Below are 16,160 nucleotides of genomic sequence, written 5' to 3'. Positions count from 1 at the left end.
CGGCAAATGCCTGATAATATTCCTCGGCAATTGCAACATTTTCGAAAATTATCGCACACTCTCGCGCACTTCAACATGGAATTCCTACATTAAAGAGGTCAAGACTAAGTTTATGTCTCCTTACCATGATTCTCAGGCAAGTACCTACTAACAACATTTTTATCTACAATACATTATTATTTCTTTTGTCATTGTAGGTACGTCATTCATCAGTAGGATTATCATATTTTTTGTTTTTTACAAACCGTCAGTTAAAAAATCATACATGAAAACATATTTTATACATACATATGTAACTCTCCTTCTCTTTCTTAACTTATACACATCACGATTTGGAAAATACATTTATGATTAAATTTCACATCCGTTTTTTTAGGACCCAGAAACAGAAATTAAAAACTTGATGAAGAAAATTGGTTTCCGAGATATAAGTGTCAAAGTACACGAACTTTCATTTGATTTTATACGCGGTATAGACGAATTTAGTGGTAAGTTGCTTGATGATTCTTTCTAATCTTTATTATAAGATTTATAAGTTAAAGATGATTTTAAGGCCGAATATTTCGCTGTTGTTAAGCCTTCGGCTGAATTTGACTGTTTAAGTCCGCCATTTGTACTTGATATTGTTAATTTGTGCAATAAAGTTTAAATAAATAACTAAATATATACCGGCTGGCTAGGAGTAGCGGGAAAGGAAAACCTAGGAAAGGGTGGATTGACGAGACTGTATGAAATTAATGTAACTGAATAACGAGGTGACGTCTCATAGAGAGATATGAAAGAAAAAGACATGCCGCGTCGACCGCAATTAAATGGCAAAAGTCAAGCGAGTAATAAATCGACGTTGACTGGTAGATAATGCTTTGAAGCATTATGTCCAACTTTTTGTACCGAAAGATTTTTCTTTCCTGGATTGAAGATTAAATAAAGAAAGAAAAAATAATAAGTGCTCTTACTAATAAAGAGTGAGTGATGATTTTGACTTTCTTAAATTCTTGTTGTTCCAGATATGATGAAATGCCTGAACCCTTTCGAAGGACTGGAGAACAAATGGGAAGATTTCATAGCCGACTATGTCCAACTGGATCCAAATGCGAGCACCATCGTATATCAGCTGTTGGTTGTTTCTGGAAAGAAATGAGGACAATGTTTTAAGTTCCTATTGTAGTAGTAGTAAACACTTTATAGCAAATAACAAATTGCAAGTACAGTCAACAATTATAATGGTTATTTACAAAGGCGAGCTTATCTATTGTATTTATTTATCGCGATATTTATGAGTACATACGAGTATGTGGCTTGGATCTAAAATTATTCATTGAGCATCAATTAGCTCCATAATACATAATCTACAGTTTGCGCTATTTAAATAAAAATATTTTTTGGCATTAAAAGAGCACTTAAATTTCGCATTTTAATCTCGTCGGGTACCACGGCGGGCGGGTGGTCTAGTGGTAATGACATTAGCCGCGTAAGATAAAGATCCGGGTTCGATCCCCGGCTCAGCCACCGATGGGCCTTGTCGTTTTTCCTTTCGTGTAGGATATCTATTTCAATTTAAAATTTATAAATATATAGTAGACTATTTGAAAAATATTCAATAACATAATTGAATTTGTTCCCTAGTTATGTATGAAATATTGTTAGAAATATTGAAATATTAAATATCTTGTTAGAGACTTAACAGTATACAGTCTAATCAAACAACAAATAAAAATGACACAAAGTTTTTTTTATTTGTTTGTTTTGTCTCACGGGTGAGCGTTTTTGGGCGAAGTACTTTGCAATGTTTCCGCCTGGGAAAGGATTTAGTGTAATGGCCTATTAGTGTCCCAAAAGCTTGCTCAGTGCTGCTATTTGCACGATGAGGTCTTCCTCTCACGGGTCTAATAGGCCTCTGATGAAATTGATGTTTTAAACCCCCAATTGTGCTTGGTTACGATGTTTACATCTGGGTAGCTGGAAGTGTTGTTTCATTTGTACCACTAAATCCCCTTTATTCGGTTAAGGACAGATTCTGGTTTGGGCAGATTCTGGTTACGGCAGATTCGTGTTTGGGCAGAAATTGGGCAGTCGCGACCAAAAACTTTAAGTCGATCAGAACAATCACATTATGCAATTTTATTTTTCATTTTCGTAGAAATTGTATGGGGAAAGTTTTCTTCAATTTGTGGATTTTCTAACCGGAAATTTTTTTTTGGTTCCATACTAGCTTTTGATCCTGGATGGAAATAGGATCGAATGGCATAAAAAAAGTTTGTCACAAATTATGTTTTTCTCGCACCCTGTATGTTTTTTCCAAAATCTGTTAGGCACTGGTCCCACCGCGAGCTAGTAAACTATGAGCTATCGGCTATTTCAAGGGACAAAAGATATATATAATACGTCAATTTAATTTTTTTTATTAATTATGTGCCAGAATCATAAGTTGTAGAAATTGTTGGTATACTCTGACCAGCCAAAGCTGCAGTAGAATTTTTTTTTAATTTATGTGCGTCCCAGTTTTTCATTAAAAAAAAATCTCGATTCCGAGCTCTCGCTGATTTATTTATACCTATGTGTGCTTACCATGACTTGTATTCGATTGCGACTCTGGCACACACTGGTGGGAGCAAGACGAGCATACTTTCGATTGCCAGAGTCGTAATCGAATACAACTCATGGTAAGCTCACTAAACACATGAAATAACAATACACTCCTTTTTTTTGGGCAGTCCTGTAAAAAGTTCTATTAGGGTTCTAGACACTTTTTTCGATGATTGTATTTCTGCCCAAACAAGAATCTGCCATAAAAAGAATCTGCCGTAACCAGAATCTGCCCAAACCAGAATCTGTCCTTAACCGAATAAAGGCTAAATCCATATACCTATTACACAAGTAGATATACCTATATAGGAACCTACCTAAGATAAAATATTTAAAGTACGAGTATCGCTGAAATACTCATTCAATTCATAAATAACAGCAACTGGATGAGTATTTAATTATATGCGTTTTTTTAAAACTACTTTTTGTCCTACCATTTTTATTACTTGTTACAAACCTATGACGGAACTTTATGTATTTTTATAAATAAACTCTAGATTTCACACGTTTATTGCTTTTGTACCCGCCCAACCAGTCTTATATTCATGTCCCTAAAATTATTATCCACGCCAACGGACTTTTCTGACCTCAACCCAATAAAAATAAATACTAAAGTATATATTTGTTTTGAACCCTTAAATTAAATAGACTTCACAGGGTATCAATCACGTTGTTTTTTCGAACAGTTTTATCGAGCGTTCCCATATCGATTACTTCTTTTCTCAACCTCTTATCTCAACGAATGTTATCTCTGTAAAAACAAACTTTAAGTTTTTGAGAGAAAGGTACATTTTTCGAAGAGGATTTAGCAGGATATACGTAGTTGAGGTAGTTAGCAGGCGATTCAATCCATCTGTCAGCAGCTGATTGGACGGTTGTCTGTCCCCAGAACTGACACATATTCGATACTCCAACAATTTACCAGCCTATTGGATTTTGAAACATTTCCGGTATTCAAATTGCAACGGGTGTCCCTAAATTTGCGATTTTGGTGACGGTTCGGTGATTTTATCTTCGCATAAGGAACTTTGGAGGACTTCAGGCGAACTGAATCAGTACAAATTACTAATAGTTTCCGTATCACGAGCGTCAGGATTAGGGAATGCAATCTCGACGAGATTGGGGCCCAGGCGAGATCTCGAGAATTCATGAAACCAATCTCGCGAGATCTCGCCAATTTCGAGATCTCGCGAGATTGACCGGTATGTGGTTTTGTTCTTGTAAATAATCAGAATATAGCAATGAATAAGGATAACAATAATAAGAATGATTGCTATTATGGAACAAATATTTTATCTTTCATATTTTTTGATATATTTTACATTGTTTAACATAAATTATGTGCCGAACAACTCACAATATAGTTTTTAAAACTTTGAAGTATAGATTATCATGTCATCATCAACATCATCCTCCTTGCGTTATCCCGGCATTTGCCAGGCTCATGGGTGCCTGGGGTCCGCTTTGACAACTAATCCCAAGATTTGGCGTAGGCACTAGTTTTTACGAAAGCGACAGACCCGAAGGGTAACTAGGCCTTATTGGAATTAGCCCGGTCTCCCCACGATGTTTTTCTTCACAGAAAAGCGACTGGCAAATATCAAATGACATTTCGCACATAAGTTCCGAAAACTCATTGGTACGAGCCGAGGTTCTAACCCGCGACCTCCGGATCGAAAGTCGCACGCTCTTACCGCTAGGACACCAGCGCTTCAAGTATAGTAAAAAAATAAAATAAAATTATTTGGAGTGAGTAGAATACCAAATTCGAATTCGTTGCCATGCCAACAGCGAACAGTATACAGTAGAGACTACTTAAAAATTCCGCAACGTATGCCTTTATTAATGAAAGGATAAAAATTTAACATTATAAAAGTCAAGGTTATCCCTACCGTCATTAAATAGACCCACATAAAAGCATTAGCTGTACTGAATTAATTATGACTAGTTGACTACTAATAAATTACATAAAAATATTAGACTACCAATACAATTAATACGCTTCTTAAACCCGACAGTTAAATAAGGAACTAAAATAGGAAGAAAAGCAGAAGAATATAAATACTGAGTTCCACGGTAAGCTCAAGAAAGCTTGTGTTCTCTCACTCAACTCAGACAACGGCATACATAATATACGAGTACTTAGATACATAGAGAACATTCATGACTCAGGAACAAATATCTGTGTACATCAAACAAATAAATGCCCTTACCAGGATTCGAATCCGAGACCGTAGGCGTAGCAGTCCGGGTCACTACCCGCTGGGCTAGGCCAGACCGGTCGTCAAAAATATAATAATAACATATTATAACGTATAGTAGTATGACTATTTAAAAAAGAAATAAAAAAAAATAATACAATAATTTGATTTTTTTAATGTGTAAAATAGAAATTGTTATTGGTTGCGTAACAAACGACAGCCGTAGTAACTGTAGTAAGGTTGTTTTAGGCTTCTGCTTTCTCGATATCCAACAAAACTTTGTGTACGAGAATTCGTAAAATAGATGGTTATATTCACACAGTCGTAAGTGTTATACCATAATGGCGAATCACGCAAATAGCCTTGGCTGACACCTTCGAATTATTTCGAAACGGTCTGAATCTGTCATTCGTCATTCCGAACTGAGATACGTAAATTATTGAGCGAAATAAGCGAGTTGAATCTCTAGATCTCTACTGAGTTAACGAGTTGGCGAGTTCAGTTATATGATATAGTTCATATAAATCACTTACAACTTGCGAACGAAACATGTCTAGTCATTTCGCAAGCTTCGAATAAGACGTTTTATGCTTGAGTTCAATCTCGTTGATCTCGCGAGATCTCGTCGATTTTTCGGCCGAGATCAATCTCGCTAAAAATGACCGAGATCTCGTACAAAAGAGATCTCGCGAGAACGAGATTGCATTCCCTAGTCAGGATACTTACCAGTCTTACTACTTTGTTACTTTGGCTACTGACAGATGTTCTATAAGTTCTGAGACTAGAGTTTTGACTAATTTGAATGCACAGGCGAATGATGATGTGACAATCAGTGCTACTCCACGCATGTTGCTAATTATTATAAATATTATAATTGATGTATGACGTAGATTTTGTGCTATCGTTTCGCTCTGGCAATAGAACATGGTAAATATACTCGCTATAAAGTCGTCTGTCGTATGATCAATATTTATTTGTTTTATTGCCCCTGTTTGTTTCTAAGCACAATGTTTTATATAGGTAACACTAAGAACGGTATTACTTAGGTATGTTTTATGATTATATGTGTAATTACGTTGCACTCCGGTAATCTTTAAATTATTACGTACTAGGTACTATCAGCTGCAAAAGTGCATGGTGAATTTATCAATGAATTCATTCATAATTTATCCATGCACTTTTGAAGCCGATAGTACATAAGAAACTATGATAATATATCTCTCTTACCTCTTCCTATATACCCACGGTACCTGACATCTGTAGTCAGACAAAAACGAAGTTTATAGGACCTAATACTTATCCACTAATCAAACAGCGTCGATAGTTCTTTTTTTTAGTATGAATAGGTAAACCTTTGACCACGATCACACCTGATGGTAAGTGATGATGCGGTCTACGGTGAAGCACGCTTACTTAAGCGTTCTTCTTTAAGGTAAAAGTAGAAGAGGTGTGGAACAATCGTTCATGATTCAGTTCCCAAGCCTTATTCAGTATCAAGAACCAGTGACGTTCCATAGGACTTGGATTAGATTTTAATAAAACATAAACCTTTTTACAAATATTATACAATAATAATACCTGCATTAGAGGCAGCCCAATCACACTGTAATTTACATCAGTAATGAAGCACAATCTTCAAATAAATTAATTTAAATTAATGTAATTCAGAAGTACCATTCTCTATCATGAAAGAGAAAAAATTCAATGACAAACAAAAGACTCGCGACATTGACATTTTTTTCTCAGCGGCCAGTGCGCGCGGTGGCTGCAACATGCAGGTGGGCATTTTTGCGAGAACAGTCACCCAAAAAGTTTTCACTAAGGTAGGTACCTATATTTTATGTTTTTCCTACTCAGAATTATGAGCCCTTTCGATCTATAATAATAAATATAAATAAATATATTACAGGACATTCTTACACAGATTGACTGAGGCCCACGGTAAGCTCAAGAAGGCTTGTGTTGTGGGTACTCAGACAAACGATAAATATAATATATAAATACTTATATACATAGAAAGCATCCATGACTCAGGAACAAATATCTGTGCTCATCACACAAATAAATGCCCTTACCGGGATTCGAACCCGGGACCGCGGCGTAGCAGGCAGGGTCACTACCGACTGCGCCAGACCGGTCGTCAAAATCTATGTAGGCCAAAAAAAGGAGCCAAAAAATGGTCCAAATTTTCTATTATTTTGAATACTTTCCACTTTGTAACCGCTGTACAAAGTGTTTGAAAAATGGTAACGAAGTGTAAACATTAAATTTGGGACACTTTTTTTACCATGTAGGATCGAAAGGGCTCGTGATTCTGAGTAGGAAAAACATTAAATTTATCTATTTTATAGAAAAAAGTTTTGGATTTTTTTTTGCGAAAATGCCCAGGTTTGCCATGTTACAATGTTAGCGTCTACATTTGGTCTAGGTACACTAGTCTACAAACAGCATTTCCATAGATTCGCATTTCAAAATCGCGGAGCTATGAGATTATGCGATGTCCACAGCCCAAAGAACCACTAATTTAAATAATGACTATATAATTGATAGGAATTGCATATTTATGTAAGGTCATGTGAGCCAAGAGCAACTGTACAAGGAATCCCTACAAGTGTATCTCTTGTCCCAGTGTTTGTTTGACTCTGTCTCATTTTACGAGTACTGTTATCTCATATGAAAACTATTAATAATATTTAATAAGAGCAAATACGTAGCTACGACATCAGTCCCTTACGAGCTGTCGATGCGATTAAGTTTAAAATATATAGCTTGTAATTGTATAGCTTATAATAAATGCAGGATCCAAAGGGGTATCAGAAAGCCAACAATTTGCAAAACAGAGATCTCGAAGATGTATTAAAGGAATACATAATTAAATGGAAAGAGAACGCAAGCATCATGGATATCGGCTGCGGCGATGGAAGTGCCACGACGGGTCTTTGGACCAAATACATACCGGAGAATTTTATGGTGATAGTCGGCAGTGACAAAAGTCAGAATTGTGTAAACTTTGCAAAGACGAAATATGAGAGTGAAAGGATTAAATTTATGACGCTTGATATAGAAGATGATTTACCTAGTGAATTGCAAGGATGCTTTGATCACGTGGTCTCAAACTACACGTTCATGTGGGTGCAACAACAAGAGTAAGTCAACATAATATCTATTAAATTTTATCATACCTGCGTTTGTAATAATTTTTTAACAGTTTTCTAAGAATCTTATTTTAAACTTGTATTAATTTATTTCGGTATTTATTTATATGTATTCGTAAATTTTACTTTGAGCCTTTAGCCAAGAGTGCAATGGTTGACGCACCACGACATTCAATTCATTTATGTATTAAACTACACAAACCTGTCTGATTTTGATTACAGGAAAGCCTTTTCCAATATATACAATCTGCTGGCAAAAGACGGCAACTGCTTGATAATATTCCTTGCCACGTGCAACATATACGAGAATTATATTAAACTTTCGAGAACTTCCAAATGGAATCACTATCTTAAAGATGTCAAGACCAAGTTTATATCCCCATACCACGAATCTCAGGTAAGTACTAGAGGCAACGTACAGTCAACCAATTTTATTTACCAAAAAATCAAAAGCCAAAACAATTCAAAATCAGCAAATACATGCAAGCACTTAAAAACTAGATCTAACCTAATTACACACACACAAAAACATACACAGATACATAATTAAACCTAACCTAGCAAGCCCCCCCGTGAGCCTCCCGATGCAAAGGTACCCATAACGCTTGCCGCATTACCGCGTTGAACCGCGATGGATAACCTTTGCATCAGGAAGGTCCCAGAGCGAGGATCCAGACCCCTCTCCCTCAAGCGTCTTCCCACCTCCCCGAAAAACACTTTGGCCTCCGCACACCAGCAACCGGTAGTTTCCACTGCAAGCGGGATAAACAAATAGTTCGCAAGGATCGCGTACTTCTCCCGCTTGCGAGCTGCAGCTAACTCAGCCGCCGCCCGTACCACTCTCGCGGTACGGCCAATATGCGAAGTGGCGAAAGTGCTGACACACGTTGCATCCCAAACTAAACACCTTCCCCTCTCCCAAGGAACCAACGTCAACCCATCCGGTCTCTTCCCGTCAGAGCGACAGAGACCAGGAGGCTCCAGCACGCAAGGGACATTCGCAGACAACCAATCAACCAATTGGAACCCTAGGCCACTGTTATGTAGAACTAGGTCATAGTGACGTTATAAATCAGATTGTAAGAAATTTCTTACAGCTTCTCATTTTGACATGGTTGTAGAGCCTAGGGTTCCAATTGATTGACTAATATATCTGAGCGGCCGGGGTGCGCGAAAAGATCTGAACACGCCTTGACAATAGTGGCGTGTTCTCATATTTTTGAGCACCTTGACCGCTGCTCCGATATAAGTATCTGATGGCGACTGTGCGTGAGAGTATGTAATATTAGTATTTTTCAGTACTAATGGTACTTTTTGCCTGCGCTAGTGCGCAAATTCGTAACTCGTGTCGATTTAAAACACTCCTTTCGGTCGAGTGTTAATTTGCCACTCGTTTCGAACCTCCTCTTTCAAATACTTGTATCGGACCTATGTTTTTGTCAGAATTGTAACCTTTATATTTTATTTAGTTCTGGAAATTACATACTTAATACAAATATTACAAATCTTTTTTATAGGACCCCGAAACCGAAATTAGAAGTTTGATGAAGAAAATTGGCTTCAGATATATTGATATTAAAGTGAAGACACGTACCTTTGAATTTGTAAGCGGTATAATAGAATTAAAAGGTAAAGTTCTACATCATAATATCATCTTAGAACGCTATCAAAAACCCTTATAAACTTGCTTATTAGAATTACTTATAACGTTTCTCACCACATGGGGTGTCACTAGTAACATGTAATAGTGTCTTTCACCTGTGCCCATAGGTTGGGATAAGTCCGGACAATAACTTTATTTCTATGGGGATAAGTTCGGACAACCGTTTTATTTATGCCTCAGCTAATTTAAAGAAACTTGAGCAGGGTCATGGGATATCGTTCGCCTGGGAGCAAAGAATGAGGTAGGTATTTATATTAAAACTTATTGACGAAAGTACTAAAGAACAAATTTAAGTTTTTTTTAGAGCGCCCCTTTAATCTATATCTACAAGAATTTAAGCCAAATACATAATGGTATTTTCTATTTATATTTCGATGCATACAATCACGCCTGTATCCCATAAATTTAGACACAATACAATACAATCATTTATTTGCCGAAAAATATTTACAGAGGTACATTTTCAAGTAGAATCCATACTAATATTATAAATAGGAAAGTGTGTTTGTCTGTTTGTTTATCCGTCTTTCACGGCAAAACGGAGCGACGAATTAACGTGATTTTTTAGGTGGAGATAGTTAAAGGGATGGAGAGTGACATAGGCTTCTTTTTGTCTCTTTCTAACGTGAGCGAAGCCGCGAACAAAAGCTAGTTTAACATAAATTTAATTTTTAACAAGCAGAAACGTCTGCTAACGATTCTAAACATTTTTTATATTAAAGGAAAAATTTGAAAAATTTACGCTTCCGGCGGGACTTGAACCCGCATCCTTTTTGCAATCCGTGCAATGCTCTTAACCAATTGAGCTACGGAAGCCACGCCGGACATCGCAAATCTTTCCATAATAAGGAAAGGCATGGAAAGATTTGCGATGTCCGGTGTGGCTTGCGTAGCTCAATTGGTTAAGAGCATTGCACGGATTGCAAAAAGGATACGGGTTCAAGTCCCGCCGGAAGCGTAAATTTTTCCAATTTTTCCTTTAATATAAAAAATGTCTAGTTTAACATAAACTACAATTTTTGAAATCAAGCTTATACCTATCCGTCGCCCACATTAATATATTTATCTGTAGGACTTAATCTAAACGGAATATGATGGACGTTTTTTTTTTTTAATATGAGGTAGGCAGAGCACATGAAACTACTCATGATTTAGTGCAACTCTTGGCTAAGGGCTTGAAAGAAAACGACACTGACAGGTTGCCAGCCTCTCGCCTACACACAAGTAAAGAAATGGGGTGCTGAAATTCTTAACCCGTCACCACACATGCAATTTTTGTACATTATATACATGCTTTCCAGAAATGCTGAAATCTTTCAACCCTTTCAACGGTTTAGAGCACAAATGGGAAGATTTCATGGACGACTACGTGAAACTAGATCCCAATGCTGGTACGTTTTTATACAAGCTGTTAGTTGTTTCAGGGACAAGATGAGTCCAAATATATATTATGTTCACTTCAGTTTTATGTATACTGAATAAATGTTTATGTAAATGAATCCTTATCGCATCCTTACACAGCTGAGATACTATTAATTCAGTGTTTATAATACTGATAGTACTATCATTATCACGACCTAGACTAGATATTGTAAAATTGTTTGCCAAAGGCCAAGAAATATATAACAATATTATGATATTTACTGCTAACACAAACTGAGAAGAAAGATCAAAAGTTGTTTTTTTTGTAAGTTTTATTTATACTCTGTCAAACAAGTCTGTCACTAAATAGAACAAAGAAAACTATACGTATCCTTTTCTCTAGCACCCTAAAGAAAAGGATGCATATAGTTTTCTTTGTTCTTATTTACTGGCAGACTTGTTTGACAGAGTTTAGGTATACATTAGGTATATATAGGTTAACTGGAAGAGATCCCTTAAAGGGATAAGTTCGCCTTTGTACTTATAATAAGCTCTTTTTCCTGTGTGTTGTATTATTTTCTGGTACAATAAAGTGTTTTACTACTACTACTAATACTACTACTACTACATATATTTATGAGTACTTTCCACGTAAAATTATTAAATATTGACACAGAACCCCCTTTTTCATTAATTCCACCAAAGTTAATCAGAAATTCGACTGCTGACATTCGTGACAAACGAAAACGCGGCGAGCGTGATGGGCTCCTTTGCTACGGGAGAGACTCAGAGTAGATTTAGTTGGTAGTTTAATTCTAATTTTATTTGTAATTATTAATGTATTTAGTTATTAGTATATATAGTGTACCTAAGTCTTAATTGTAATTTTTTTAATTCGAAAACTAAACGGTTTCCTTTTTTGATTTTACATTTACAAGCGAAATCTATCATCATTTTTTTGGTATTACATATGTACCTAAGTATAAAATTAAATGTCGCACGGAAGTGGCGATGGATAGGGCACGTGCTTGACGTGCTACGTAGAGCAGTCAACCACCTGTCAAAGCAGGGTCTCTGCTGGCAGTAGACGGTCGGGGCGGCCTTGTACCACGTGGAGGCGGTCAGTGGAGAAGGAGGCTGGCGCAAGTGGACTAGGCTGGAAGGATTTGGAAGCAGTCGCCCAGGATCGTGAAAAGTGGAAGATTCTTCTAAGAGTCCTATGTCCCTAGTGAGGGATGACAGGAATACATCATCATATTACGATGCAGTTATATGACGCGAGTTAAATTTGATCCACTTCCCGTAGGTATTCTGATAAAGCCGAAATTTTGAATATTATGTAAATTGGATGACAATGCATTATGGGCATGATATGGAGTTTATTTGATGACGACGGAGCCCAGAGGTGGATTTGTGGGGCTTACTTATTTGTCACTATTTCATGGTTAGACGCAAGAACGATTTAATACTGAACTGACAAATCCCATACAAGAAAGAGTACCCCTGAAATGTATAGTAATTTTAGACTTAAAACTAGATGGCACTGTTTCACAGCCTGAAAGTGACCAAAATAATATTTTCCCCAAATATTTTTGCGTGTTTTTATTTTTGACATTACATATTTGTTTATTTTACAATCATGATATCTATACACATTTTGAAAAAATAAAATTTGTGGGCATCTTCAGTGTAGGCAGTTCTGTTATGATAGTATTTAATGGGTGGCGCTAAAAAATCGAGGTACGATTCTTAGTATGAAGTATGTAAATCCTATATAAATAATCCTTGGTTAGACGTATCGAAATAAACCGAAATGTCGTAGCTGATAGATAGCACATGTTAAAGAAAACAATACTCGTAAAACGACAGCAACATAGGTTCGGGCCCCTAACCGAATTACGGGGACTCGCGACCCGCTAGTTTACGAGTTGTCGACAGTTTGGACAACTTTTACACCGCTCCGACACGCCAACTTCCCACTTTGGAAGATATGCCCAAATTAATGTGTGTTATGACGAAGGAAATAGCGACGTGTGACAGATCCATGTCTGAGTAGAAGACTAAGTACTACGCAGAAACAGTATACCTAGCGAAAGTTACAATCGCTATAGTAGTCCTCTCCGGCCTAGCCACGACAATGGTCTAAGGCGTTTTGCGGCAGCGGCAAGCGGTAAGTCACAAAAACAAAAACGCAGCGCGCGCGAGGCATGCCACGACTCTTGCCGCTGTTCGAAATCGCGCGCGGGTTTCACGGGCCTACCCGCGGCAGCGGCGCGCGGGGCGGCGCGCGACTCAAACAACTGTAGCGCGCCGCACCCGCACCGCCACGACATTGGAGCGGCGCGGCCGGCCTAGGCGGCTAGATGGGTCTAGCGATTCCACGCGAAACAAAAGATTTTGTTTTTATTATGAGCGTCTTGAACCCGAAACCATTATTTACTAAAAATTGAAATGTACTTTTGCGTGTGTAGTATGTAATAATGTTTTCAAACATATTTTTGTATAGTATTTATTCGTATTTACTCTTAATTGTTTTCTGATTGGTTATTTATATTAAGTATCATTTAACTAGCCATAAAATAAATGTCCTGTATTTAGTTATCACACATATTTTCTTGTACAAGACGTAAATGACTAATTAAAGCATTCTATGCACTTTAGAGTCATATTAGACAGTAAAAAACATGTTTTTAAATATGAAAGCGTCCTGGCCGCTACTAGGTCCTGCCGCCGCTTCTAAAAGTACGTGGCATGGCTAGCGCCCGCGCGCGTTTTCCGCGCAGCCCAGCCGCCCCGCTCGCCGCCTTACGGCCTAGCCACGACAATGGTCTAAGGCGGCGAGCGGGGCGGCTGGGCTGCGCGGGAAACGCGCGCGGGCGCTAACCATGCCACGTACTTTTAGAAGCGGCGGCAGGACCTAGGAGCGGCCAGAACGTTTTCATATTTAAAAACATGTTTTTTACTTTCGAATATGACTCTAAAGTGCATAGAATGCTTTAATTAGTCAATTACGTCTTGTACAAGAGAATATGTGTGATGACTAAGTACATGGAATTTATTTTATGGCTAGTTAAATGATACTTAATATAAATGAACACTTAGAAAAAAATTAACAGTAAATACGAATAAATACTATACAAAAATATGTTTGAAAACATTATTATATACTACATACGCGAAAGTACAATTCAATTTTCATTAAATAAAGGTTTCAGGTTCAAGACGCTCATAATAAAAACAAAATATTTTGTTTCGCGCGGAATCGCTAGCCTCATCTAGCCGCCTAGGCCGGTCGCGCCGCTGTAATGTCGTGGCACCGCCCGCGCGGCGCGCTACAGTTGTTTGAGTCGCGCGCCGCCCCGCGCGCGCTCCCGCGGGTAGGCCCGTAAAAACCCGCGCGCGATTTCGAACAGCGGCAAGGTCGTGGCATGCCTCGCGCGCGCTGCGTTTTTGTTTTCGTGACTTACCGCTTGCCGCTGCCGCAAGACGCCTTTAAAAACATGTTTTTTACTGTCGAATATGACTCCAAAGTGCATAGAATGCTTTAATTAGTCAATTACGTCTTGTACAAGAGAATACGTGTGATGACTAAGTACATGGAATTTATTTTATGGCTAGTTAAATGATACTTAATATAAATAAACACTTAGAAAAAAATTTAGAGTAAATACGAATAAATACTATACAAAAATATGTTTCAAAACATTATTACATACTACATACGCGAAAGTACAATTCAATTTTCATTAAATAAAAGTTTCGGGTTCAAGACGCTCATAATAAAAACAAAATGTTTTGTTTCGCGCGGAATCGCTAGCCCCATCTAGCCGCCTAGGCCGGCCGCGCCGCTCCAATGTCGTGGCGGTGCGGGCGCGGCGCGCTACAGTTGTTCGAGTCGCGCGCCGCCCCGCGCGCCGCTCCCGCGGGTAGGCCCGTAAAAACCCGCGCGCGATTTCGAACAGCGGCAAGGTCGTGGCATGCCTCGCGCGCGCTGCGTTTTTGTTTTTGTGACTTACCGCTTGCCGCTGCCGCAAGACGCCTTAGACCATTGTCGTGGCTAGGCCGTTAGACCATTGTCGTGGCTAGGCCGTTAGACCATTGTCGTGGCTAGGCCGTATCGCTTTTCCGGTTTGGTGCGACAGAGTCAGCTAGCTACGATAACAATATTAAAGCTAGCGATTTTGACGTTGACCATTCAGCAGCAGCGTCCAGCGATCAGCAGGAATAAAAAATAAAGTGTGTCCCAGCTTGCCTTGCGTCTGTACCGTTATTGGTAGCGACTGTTCATTCACCGTTCAACTTTTTTGAGCAAATAGTAGATCAAGGAAATCCCTATGGCCCGGCCACGGCGGCGGTGCTCTTTTCAAATTGGCGCCTATGGCACCTTATATGGCGCTTTTTGGTCTAGTGATTAGGTCGTTAGACGTGTAAGCTGAGGCATTACCAATGTTTTATTTAGTGTATGATACGGTAGGTAGCAGTCAATATGTATTATCTAAATTAAGGACGGCTTAAGTCGTAAACGCGCATCTTAGGTGGTCTATTTATATGTCTGGTGCTGATGAGGGAAATAGCAAGTAGGCTCGAGTCTCACATGCCTCTGATCCATTTAGCCTTGAGTGGGTCGTGTTAGAAAGTTTGTTTATGGTAGGTGGGTACTGTATGTTTAAATACGTCAATGTGTAGGTACTTCACTCATATGAAGTGCGTGTATGACGTAATTTTAATTTTAAATGTTTAAAGATGATAAATTGACTGAAAGTAGAGGTGTCCCTATAAATGACATGTGATTTTACTTATATTTTAACCTACCGCTAACTTCTGTAACAGAGTACCTTTTTTCCTTATGATATTAGGGTTTCGTATCAAAAAGGTACAATAAGGATTATGGTGCGACTCTGCCCGTCTGTCTGTCTTTTTGTAGCATTTTTTCATTCTGAATAGCTAGTGAGCTAAACAATTTAAATTTTACATATCTTTGCTTTTCTTCTTTGTGATGTTTCAATGATGATTGCGTCAACCCATCATTTACCTTTTTTTGTCTTAAATACGTAATACGGCTATAACTTTTCTTATTGCAATAGTTTATTTTGAAACCTCCTCACATATGCCTATAATTCAGTAAAATAAAATTCTAATTAGGTACGCTTCAAGGATATGCTGTATCTACCTTAATTTTAACCAAACGTCAAA

General features: G+C 38.1%; 2 protein-coding genes across 2 annotated transcripts; both read left to right on the top strand.

Annotated features, from left to right (window-relative positions):
• The first annotated feature begins 8 nt into the window (after nt 1-8).
• Nucleotides 9-1,405, top strand: LOC125224819 (juvenile hormone acid O-methyltransferase-like). The gene is made up of 3 exons (XM_048128291.1): nt 9-136; nt 377-488; nt 1,008-1,405. Exons 1-3 carry the CDS (start codon nt 113-115, stop codon nt 1,139-1,141), a joined length of 270 nt encoding a protein of 89 aa, XP_047984248.1. The 5' UTR covers nt 9-112; the 3' UTR covers nt 1,142-1,405.
• A 5,082-nt stretch (nt 1,406-6,487) lies between these two features.
• On the top strand, nt 6,488-11,041 carry LOC125224816 (juvenile hormone acid O-methyltransferase-like). The gene is made up of 5 exons (XM_048128288.1): nt 6,488-6,610; nt 7,587-7,933; nt 8,165-8,339; nt 9,460-9,571; nt 10,907-11,041. The coding sequence occupies exons 1-5, from the start codon at nt 6,560-6,562 to the stop codon at nt 11,038-11,040; spliced, it is 819 nt and encodes a 272-aa protein (XP_047984245.1). The 5' UTR covers nt 6,488-6,559; the 3' UTR covers nt 11,041.
• Nucleotides 11,042-16,160: the final 5,119 nt, after the last annotated feature.

The sequence above is a fragment of the Leguminivora glycinivorella genome, chromosome 3, assembly GCF_023078275.1.
Source record: "Leguminivora glycinivorella isolate SPB_JAAS2020 chromosome 3, LegGlyc_1.1, whole genome shotgun sequence".
Taxonomy (NCBI): Eukaryota; Metazoa; Arthropoda; class Insecta; order Lepidoptera; family Tortricidae; genus Leguminivora; species Leguminivora glycinivorella.
This window is presented reverse-complemented; position numbering and strand designations above follow the sequence as displayed.